This window comes from Schistocerca nitens, chromosome 5 (assembly GCF_023898315.1).
Source record: "Schistocerca nitens isolate TAMUIC-IGC-003100 chromosome 5, iqSchNite1.1, whole genome shotgun sequence".
Lineage (NCBI taxonomy): Eukaryota > Metazoa > Arthropoda > Insecta > Orthoptera > Acrididae > Schistocerca > Schistocerca nitens.
In genome coordinates, this window is record NC_064618.1 from 181,872,169 (window position 1) to 181,883,548 (window position 11,380).

An 11,380-nucleotide genomic window follows, 5' to 3' on the forward strand; every position below is an offset into this window, starting at 1 on the left:
TCCCATAAATTCTGGGGAGGGGGCAATAAGCTCTGAAACCACATTCAATCTCATCCCAAAAGTGTTTGATCAGGTTCAGATCTGGTGAGTTGGGTGAGGGGGGGGGGGCAGGAGGGGCGGGGGGGGGGGGGGGCAGCAGAACATTAATTGGAACTCGCCACTGTATTCCTTGAACCACCCCATCACACTCCTCACACTTCTGGCCTTGTGACATGGTTCACTACCTTGTGGAAACATGCCACTGCCATCGGAAACATGATTGTCATGAAGGGGTGTATGTGTTTTGCAGCCACTGTACAATGCTCCTTGACTGTTATGGCACCTCGCATGAGCTCCACTGAATCAGTGGGGGTGACTGCTCCCCAGAGCATAATGGAACCGCCACCAGCTTGTCTCCGTCCCGTAGTACAGGCATCAAGGAGCTGTTCCCCTGGAAGACAACGGATTCCCATCCTCCCCTCGTCATCATGAAGAAGGTATCGGGATTCAACAGACTACGCAATGCTCTGCCACTGTGCCAATGTCCAGTGTCGATGGTCACATGCCCACTTCAATTATAGTTGTCGATGTCATGGTATTAACATTAACACGTGCGTGGGTCATCGTCTGCCCATCTTTAGGAGAGATCAGTGAACTGCATGTTCTGACACACTTGTATTCTGCCTAGCTTTAAAGTGATATTAGTTCCACCACAGTTCACTGCCTGTCTTTTTTTACCAGTCTGCGCAGCCTATGACATCCAACATGTGTTACCAGGGTTGGTAGCCCAATCCCATGACGTCTGGACGTGGTCTTGCCACATACTGAAGACACTCACCTCAGCACTCCTCAACACCCGACAAGTCATGCAGTTTCCAAAATACTCGTGCCAAGACTCCGGGCCATCACAATCTGCCCTCAGCCAAACTGAGACAGACAGTGCACCTTCCCCATTCTACACGTGGACAGCATGGTCGCTGATACTATATGCACTGTGCTTGTGTCTGACTAGCAGTCATTCCTTGCCAGGTAACGCTGCTATTGCCTCGACAGGTTTATACGGATAGTAGGTCAGTGGTCATAATGTTCTAGCTGATCAATGTATTCCTGGCCTTTCCACTGTTGGACCTGTTTCCAATCATTGGTCACCAATCATATAACTGTACATTTGCTTACCAGGTGTACCGGTATGAAATGAGCATTTTTTTGTGAAAATGAAACACTAATTTTGAATTGAAAAGTAAAAACATTTTATTCAAAGTACTGACCATTGCTTTCTATACACTTTGACCACCTTTCTGGCAATTTGTGGACCCCATGCCAATAGAAATGTTCGCCTTTTGAAGCAAACCAATCAGACACCCAATTTCTGACTTCTTCATAGGAATCAAAGTGTTCCTCAGCCAACGAGTGTCCCATTGATGAAAACAAATGGTAGTCGGAAGGGGCCAAGTCTGGTGAATACAGGTGGTGGGGTAGCAGCTCCCAGCCAAGTGATTTGATTGTATCATGAACCAGTTTTGCTTTGTGTGCAGGTGAATTGTCGTATAAAAAACTTACTTTGCCATGTCTTCCGGCCCATTCAGGTCTCTTTTCGATCAATGCATAGTTCAAATTGATCATTTGTTGTCTGTAGCGATTGGTATTCACAGTTTCACCAGGTTTTAGAAGCTCATGATACACCACACTTTCTAATCCCACCAAATCCAGAGCATTGTCTTCTTGCCGAATCGATCTGGTTTTGCAGTCGATGTTGATGGTTGTCCTGGATTAATCCACTATTTTTCCCATTTAGGATTCTGAAAATAAATCCATTTTTCATCGCCAGTAACAGTTTGATGCAAAATTGATTTTCTTTCATGTCTTTGAAGCTAAATTTGACAAATGGTTTTTCAGTTTTCCATCTGTCTTTCATTCAATTCATGTGGCACCCATTTTCCACACTTTTGGATCTTTCCCATAGCTTTCAAATGGTCAGAAACTGTTTGTTGTCTAACATTTAGCATTGCTGCCATTTGCTTCTGACTCAAAGTATCATCTTCATCCAATATTGCTTGCAATTCGGCATCTTCGAACTTTTTTGGTGGTCTTCCACGTTCTTCATTTCTAACATCAAAATCATTAATTTCTGGACTGTTGAAACCATCTTTTGCATGTTGCTTCTGATAGAGCATGATCACCATATGCCTTGACAAGCATTCGATGCGACTCTGCAGCACTTTTTTTTTTTTCTTCAAATGAAAACAAAAAATTAATGCTTTCCGCAAATCATCACTTTCTGGTACAAAATTCGACATTGTTAACACAATGAAAACATATGATGATGTTTGTTCCATGACTTGATGTATACTAAATATCTTTGACAGATGTCATACCAACCAAACAAAAATAAATTAAGGCTCGTTCACAACAAATGATCCCTATCAACATATTTGTATCTTAACGCTCATTTCATACCAGTACACCTGGTATTTCAAGGGTAAATTGCTAGTACTAGCAGCAAGTTTCACTTCTCTGCAGGTCTTCCTGTTATAATATTCTTCACCTCTACTTCCATGAGTGAAAAAAAAAAAAAAAAAAAAAAAAAACACCACCAACTGGAGTAGTCCAATCGAACTTTCAATGTCAGATCATTTATGTACATTATGAACAGGTATAGTCTTAGATCACTCCCTCGGGTTATAATTGCAGATTTTTGCCTTCCCTTGTTTTCAAAACAGGTGTATCCACCTCATCCCAGGTGCAGATTGATGTGTTCCTCTCATCCCGTAGGCCAAGTCACCTGCTCTACCTTTAAACCTTACAACCAATTCCTCTCTCTCCTCCTCAAGGAAAGAATCAGTAGTTCTGAAAGCTAGGATACTGTTGTGTATTTTTATATGTGCATATCAGCAGTACTAAATATTTCATCTCCTGAAGGTAAGCCAGTATGTTTAATTGTCTCTGCAGCCTTTGTTCAATTTACATGTTCATGTTTATTGCGAAAATTATCTATGGAACATGGAACAAACAAACTAGTCAAAGAAGCTACAATATTCACAAGAACTTCTGTCTTCCACCCAACAAATGAATTTCAAGAATTCAGTCTGCTCCACACCACTTTATCCTGCTTCACCTGGCTGACAAATGTATGCATTTTTCTGTGTAACAAATACTTTAGATTGGAAAATCCAGTTGAAATACTGACAATATAATGAAACAGATAGACTGCTTCTCACTGTACAGATGACACACTGAGTTGCAGACAGACACAACAAAAACACTGTTACACATAAGCCTTTGGCCAAAGTCTTGTTCAGAAAGGAAACACACACGCATTCACACAAGCAAGCACACCGCATGCACACATGACCACTATCTCCAGCTGCTATGGCCTTAACTTTAAATCATAATTTAGAGAATTTGATCATTTTCATTTTCTGCGTAGGCCTACTTCAGAAAAACGTGAATGTAAAACAATGGACATTGTGCTGCCCTTCATATTACATAAAGGATATCAATGGTGACTGACACTACAGAGACATTGAGAAACAAATAAAATTGCTAAAATCAAGAAAGGACCTTGGGACCAATATAACCCCTGTCACCATTCTACACACAATGCAAAATTAACCAGTATCTTAACCATAATACACCATAGATCTCTTGAACAAAACCTATGCACAGTGCTTGCAAAATTGTGCAGGTCACTTGTGTGTGTCTATGAGATGCACACCAGAAATGATACACAAAATTATTGTTCACTATAACTGATAGCTATGTGTTGTAGATCCTTAGAATGCATTCTGAGCTCAAACATAATGAAGTATATTGAAAAGCATTATCTCCTCAATACCATCCAGCACAGATTGCAAAAACATCAGTAATGTGAAATTCAGGCGGAAATGTAAGTAAAAAGGTTCTGAAAAGTAAGTAAGACAGTAAAGTTCTGCATTCTGTCCCTAGAAGGGCCAATTAGACCCGACCAACCACCATGTCATTGTCGGCCAGTGGCATCTCTGGATGCAGTAGGGAGGGGCATGTGGTCAGCACACTGCTCTCCCAGTTGCCATTGGGTTTCTTGACCTTGGTACTGCTATTAATCAGTCAAGTAGCTCCTCAGTTGGCCTCTAGGCTGAATGCACCCTGCACCACTCCTCCCACCTAGAAAAAAATCCTTTGCTACAGAGGGAATCAAACTCGCAGTCTCCATATGGCAGTCAGTTGCGTTGATCTGTCAGCTATGGAGGTGGACAAAATTGGCACCAAGGGGCTGAATGCAACCCAGTCCATCCTCCCACCATGGACAAATCCCTGGCAGTACCGAAAATCAAACCCAGGTCAGCCGCATGGGGGTACGTCATGTTGACCACTTGGCTTCAGTGGCAGACTTCTGAAAAGTATCTACAAACATATTCAACAAGCCACTGTACGGTGCATGGCAGAGGGTACCTTATACCACCACTCGCTATTTCCTTACCTGTTCCACTCATAAATGGAGCGAGGGAAAAACTACCATCTATATGCCTCCGTAAGAGCACTAATTTCTCTTATCTTATCTTTCTGGTTCTTGTGTGAAACGTACACCAGTGGCAGCAGAACTGTTCTGCAAGCAGCCTCAAATGCTGTCCCCCCCCCCCCCCTTAATAGAGCCTCACAGAAAGAACATCTTGCCTACAGAGATTACCATTCCGTTCATATAGCATCTCTAAAAACAAAGATGATGAGACTTACCAAACAAAAGCGCTGGCAGGTCGATAGACACACAAACAAACACAAACACACACACAAAATTCAAGCTTTCACAACAAACGGTTGCTTCATCGGGAAAGAGGTTTTAAAAAGGCGAAAAAGTGTTGGTTAGGGCTGGGCTATGTTGATCCTGTGGTGAACTTGGGTTGGTAGACAACGATGTGCACAAAGGTTAGGTGGTTGTGTTGCCGCCAAAACACGTTAAAGGGTGGAGAAATTCGGGAAAATTTCGAAAAACTACGTGTAAATGTATTGAAAGAAGTGGTTTTGTGGTGGCAGATTATGAAAATGAGGCTAACAATTGTCTGACGAAGAAATAATGACGTTAAAACCTGTGGGAAGCAGCTAAAAATGATCAGTGATGTGAGAAAAACGGAAATGGAAATAAAGCAAAAGTTATTAGAACTAGTCGAAATGGTTGTTTAATACGTGAAAGGAACAACAACCGTTTGTTGCGAAAGCTTGAATTTTGTGTGTATGTTTGTGTTTGTTTGTGTGTCTATTGACCTGCCAGCGCTTTTGTTTGGTAAGTCTCATCATGTTTGTTTTTAGATATATTTCTCCCACGTGGAATGTTTCCCTCTATTATATTCATAAAGCATCTCTGTAATACTTGCATGCTGATCAAATGAACCAGTAACAAATCTAGCAGCATGCATGCCTCTGAATCACTTCGATGTCTTCCTGTAATCCAAGTTGGTGGGGATTTCAGACCCTCAAGCAATATTCAAGAACGGATCGCACTAGTGTGCTACATGGTTTCTCCTCTATAAATGAACTACACTTCCCTGAAATTCTCGCAATAAACTGAAATCAAACATTCATCTTGTATACTACCGTACTACATGCTTGTCCCATTCATGTCACTTTGCAATGTTACACTTAGACATTTAATCAATACAACTGGGTCCATCAGCACACAACTGTGCTGTATTAGAACAAAAGGATTTTTTCCCCCACTCATCTGCATTAACTTCCATTTTTCTGCATTTAGAGCAAGCTGCCATTATTCGCGCCAACTAGAAATTTTGTCAAGTCATCTTGGATCCTACTACAATCATTCAACAACAATACATTCTTGTACAGTACAACATCATCAGCAAACAGCCAGAGACTATTGCTCACTCTGCCCATCAGGGCATGATCATACTGAGAATTCCTGCAAGGCAAGATGTAAAATGTTTTCTTGAATAGAGAACTAAATAGGGGTACAGAACAACAGTAGTAGTTACATAGTGCCCCAAATCTCTGAATTTTTCACAGTTTATGTGTGATGGGACCTATATGTATGCAGCATCAACCACAGTACTCACTGGATACTTGTCTATTACCTAATACAAATTTTCTGAATGTAGCTTGCAGTTTTAGTTTTGTGACTAAAAGTGGGTTATATACAGCAAAGAGCAGTTGACTAAATATAGTGTGAACATAGATATCAGGATCCCTACAGATCATTCTGTCATCAACATCAATATTTCAGGTGCTGGTCACTATCACACTCAAGCTCGAATAACCTCAAGCATGCCTCGGAGATGTGTTGGAACTCTTGTTGTTCAAGCTGTATATTAATGACTTGGTAGACAATATTAATGTAACCTCAAACTGATTTTCTTGATGATGTAGATATCTACTCATATCTGAATAACATTCTACAAGTATCCAGGAAGAACCTGGTATGTTTTCAAAGTCGCAAAGTCTAGTAACTTTTCCCCTACAATATTAATGACCAACAATTGGAATTACGCAAATCCTACTAGTATCTGGATATAACAATTTGTGGAGATACGAAACGGAATGATCACATCGACTTAATTGGAGGTTAAGTAGGTGGCAGACTTCGATTCTACAGTTGTGCTTACAAATCACTTATATATCCCACCCTAGAACACTGAAGGATAGAACTAAACAGGGATACTGCATGTAGGCCTATATAAAAAAGGGCAGAATAATGCCACCTAACTGCAAAAACCTACTAACAAGTCTTTGAGAAACAATGTTAAGTATTGGATCTATGAAAATACTACAGCCCCCAATGTATTTTTTCTGCAGGATTGGTACTATCTGTACAAATATAGTTTATACTCAGCACAGTGGCTGATGGGAGCAACCTTAAACATGAATTGCCTTTAGAGTTACTTCTATCAGCAACTGCACCGAGTGTCAACTTGGTTTGCATGGACAGTAAAGACAAACAAATACTAATTACAGCTTGCGCAGAGTCATATAAGAAATCTTTCTTCCTTTGCTACATATATGACTGGAATAGGAAGAAAATTTAAAATGTGGTAGAATGGGTTACGGAGCATAGATGCAGGTGATGTTGAGAGGCACAGCCCGGGCCTCGTGTAAAGAAGTTTTTTCTAGTCAAACAATCCTGACAGTCACATTTTAATCTCGAAATCTTTAGAAATAGTTAAATAAAATAAGTGGTGATTCAGGTTTACAGGATTAATGAATTACTTAAAACAAATTTTATATTTTGAGTTCTTATTGATAAAATGGAAATAAGAGTACTGGATTCTGGAGATAGCAATCCACATTAAATGGAATTGTTAATGCTTACAGACTAACTGGTGATTCTATCTCCTTTCAACCCTGAGGAGAAGTGCCAATCTGAAACTGTTAATTTTCTCACAAAAATTTTAAAATATGTTGAAACACTTGGATCCTGCTGTACAATTTCATTCAAGTCAAGTGGCAGCACTTCACCAAAACTGAAGTAGTTCTCCATTACTGTTGGTCTATGACTATGGTGTGACATATCAGCTGAAACCATTTGTTCCTATATTGTCAAACAATTTAGCATTACAGTTTTTAAGCATTACAACATGGTTCATACAAGTGTTAGATCTTCAGTAAAGCTCATATTATCCAAGTTTGTTCTGGCTAGACATGAGGAGGGGTGTGTAATAATACGGTAATGCATGAACAGACTGGCAAAAGGGCAAAATTACAAGGCATTCTAAATTGCCTATTGGAAAATTCCCCATAGTTAATACACATTTTTAGGGGTGTACATACTGACCTGGTGGATCCTCTACCATTCTCCATAGATTTACTTACTGCTTAACACATATTGGTACATTTATCAACTGGATAGAAGTTGTACCCTTTTGAAACATTGAAACAGAGACAGCAGCAACAGCATTTTTAAATCCTGGATTACAACTTCATGGGAATACCACAACAGATAATTACAGATCAAGGAACACAGTTTCAATCTAACACATTCTGAGCCTTAGCAAATACCTGTGGCAGTAAAATGACCAGAATGGCTGCCTACTACTCACAAGCTAATGGAAAAATTAAAAGGCTTTGCTGTACACAGAAGAGTCCACAACTAAATGCTGTAATATGTTACCAACAATATTACTGGGCTAAGGTTACACATTCTGGAATGCAAGCAATTCTGCAGTGGCAGAAATGTTGTAAAGTAGTACACTGAAATGACAAGGAGAATTCTTCTGGGAACTTCATATTGCAATGGACATTGATCTCCCAAGTTTCATAACTCAACTGAAGAAAAGAATAAATCACATGAAACCTACAGAGAATTCCCACAAGGCCAAAGAAACTCATTTCATCCACAAGGTTCTCAAACGTACAAGTCATGTGTCCTTGTTGCAATTGATAAGTAGAAGAGTGGCCACACACATCACGCACCACCAGAGGGCACCATGAAACACATCAAGATGACACCAACAAACACAACCAACTCATAAACACTGCACCTTAATGACATCATACACCACAACACCCTTATGTCACAGGTCAAAGCAGATGGGTGAAATCGGGGCTTCCATTGACCCACAATGAGGACTGCAAACAAATATGAGAAATGACTTGTGAAATAAGTGTTGCTACAACTGAAATAACTGTTTGGTTTCATCTGATTTTGTATCAGTCATAAGTGATATGAACCTTCAGGGTTTGGCTTAATTAGAATTCCTACTAAACATAAGAGATAAGACCCCATAGTTAAGCATTTCTGGCCTCTTCCATAAAATGATCTATGCTTGTTGTCAAAAGTACAATCATACAGGCTATCAACTGAAATTTGTGACTAGACTGAGGACTTTTTGGTACAGAGGATACATGTTATCTTGGATGGAAAGTCATTGTCAGATGTAGAAGTAACTTTAGGTGTGTGTGTCAGGGAAGTGTGCTTGGACCGTTGCTGTTCATGTTGTTTATTAATGACCTTGAAGACAATGTTAACAGTAACCTAAGATATTTTGCAGATGATAAAGTTATCCATAATGAAGTACTATCTGAAAGAAGCTGCCATAAACATTCAATCATATCTTGACAAGATTTCAAAGTGGTGCAAAGATTGGGAACTTACTTTAAATGTTCAAAAATGTAAAATTTTGTATTTCACAAAAATGTAGTGTCCTATGACTGCAATAATGATCCATTGTTGGAAACAGCCAACTCATACAAATACCAGGATGCCTTGTAAGGTTATGAAATGGAAAACCACATATGCTCAGTTGTGGGTAAAACATGTGGTAGACATTAGTTTATTGGTTGAATACTAGGGAAGTGGTATCATCTACAAAGGAGACTGTTTACAAATCACTCATGTGTCCTGTTCTAGAATAGTGCTGAAGTGTGTGGGGCACATACAAAATAGGACCAACTGGGGATGCTGAATGTATACAGAGAGTGGCAGTATGAATGGTCACAGGTTTGTCTGATCCATAGGAGAGTGTCACAGAGATACTGAAGGAACTGAACTGGCAGACTCTAGAAGACAGATGTAAACTAGCCCACGAAAGTCTATCAACAGTGTTTCAAGAACTGGCTTTGCATGATGGTTCTACGAATATACTACAATCACCTACATATCGCTCACATAGGGACCATGAGAACAAGATTAGAACAATTACTGCATGCACAGAGGCATTCAAAGAATCATTCTTACCGCACTCCATAAGTGAATAGAGTGGACAGAAACCCTATGAAATGGTAAGTGGGACGTACCCTCTGCCATGCACCTCACAGTGGTTTGCAGAGTGTGGATGAAGATGTAGTTACAGCATGTATGACGCACACTATAATAGCATCATTTGAAGGATCTTTGAGATGTACAAATGAGACTAAAGTAAAACATCATTTAGATTTTGGTTATTATTTATGGTGATTATGTGTTGACAACCGGTAATATTGTAATAAATTTCAAGGACATGGCAGACCTCAAAGTTGACATTCCTGTAATGATCAATTTATAAAAAATCGTCGCACATACGAGTGTAAAAGGATAAATACGAAGTAGATTGAAAGTAGAAAAGCTTTTGTTTACTAACTTCTTGCTTCAATTGTTAACATACTTTCAAAAAACCGGAAAGTAATTCTAGCAATTTCATCTACCCACACAAACTAGTTTCGCTACAGCTACCACCTGTGAAGTAAAAGAATCAGTTTTAAAAAACTTAACATACCATCTGGCAATACAGGATCCGCTTGAGAGACAGGCACTAGAAGAGGATTTTCCGAAAAGTTTTCGAATGGAAAGCCACTCCCAGCAGCAAATAACAAAGGGTTATTTACGACTTTTGGGTTGTCACGTCTCGCTCTATCGCCCATTTCCAAACAAAAATACCTAACCAAATCTTCTCAGTCAAAACAACTGTATAAACATGTCCGATTCCGGAACATCTAACATTACAATTTAAAGATATTCCTAATCAACAGTATCAAATGGACTAAGTGATTTCGAAGACTCGAACCACCTCCGACTGTCTCGTGAGAGACATTTACTTATTTATTTATTTAATAATTTATTCTCAGTCATCACAAATTAGAAGATTTTACAAATACATGAAAATAATATTTGACCACCATCGTAGATACTTTTTAGGGCACATATAGGTAGAAGCACAATATCGGCCATACAGAGTCACAGACTATGACAATGTTCATAAAAGCGCTACTTGAAACTTTTGACAAGGATGACTGTGTCCAGGTAGACTGGTGTAGGGTTTTTGACAATGATGAGTTTTGACCATGAAATACCACTAAACACGCTGGAAGCACTAGGCGTAAGAGGAACAGCAAACGAGTGACTTTAGTCTTACCTGATAAACAGGAATCAGAAAGCAGAGATAGTTCCCACTTCAGATAATGACAAATTTTTAGTAAAGCAGTTGTCAGACAGGAAACATGTAACCTATATGTTCCTCATGGTAGCGTATTGGGTCCAATTAATGTTTGTTGGAGACCTACCAAATAACATAATGGCCGATTCGCACTAGACGTCAACGGAATGGGACGTCAAATCATGTCACGCCAACATCATAGTGTATTAACACTCGATTGAACGTCACGTCAATTAGCTAAGCTCAGTACCAGATGGTGAAACTAGTAAACATAAAGTAGTAAGGATGATTAAAAGGCTCAAATGAAAAATGTCAGCAGTTGTAGATGAAGTGCCACTGTCACTTATAATCCTTACTCCTTCACAACTTGCAAAGTACTTTCCTCACATTGTTAGTTTATCAAACCTGCGGGAATATTCACCCATAGATTAAAAATATGAGAGTGGTACTTTTATTCAAGAGTGGTAATAATGATAAAGTTGAAAATTATCAAGCTATTCCACTCCTCTCAGTATTCTCTAAAATAGTGGTTGGCAAACGTTTTTGCTCGAGAGCCAGTACTGACACTG

At 39.5% G+C, this 11,380-nt stretch overlaps 1 protein-coding gene across 1 annotated transcript in view; it reads right to left on the reverse strand.

Annotated features, from left to right (window-relative positions):
* The window catches only part of LOC126259566 (phospholipase DDHD2), a 210,044-nt gene extending 199,684 nt beyond the window's left edge, over positions 1–10,360 (reverse strand). Inside the window, exon 1 of the mRNA XM_049956471.1 lies at positions 10,155–10,360. Within this exon, the coding sequence (XP_049812428.1) occupies positions 10,155–10,299 (145 nt within the window). The 5' untranslated portion in view covers positions 10,300–10,360. The remainder of the gene's footprint in view (positions 1–10,154) is intronic.
* Positions 10,361–11,380: the final 1,020 nt, after the last annotated feature.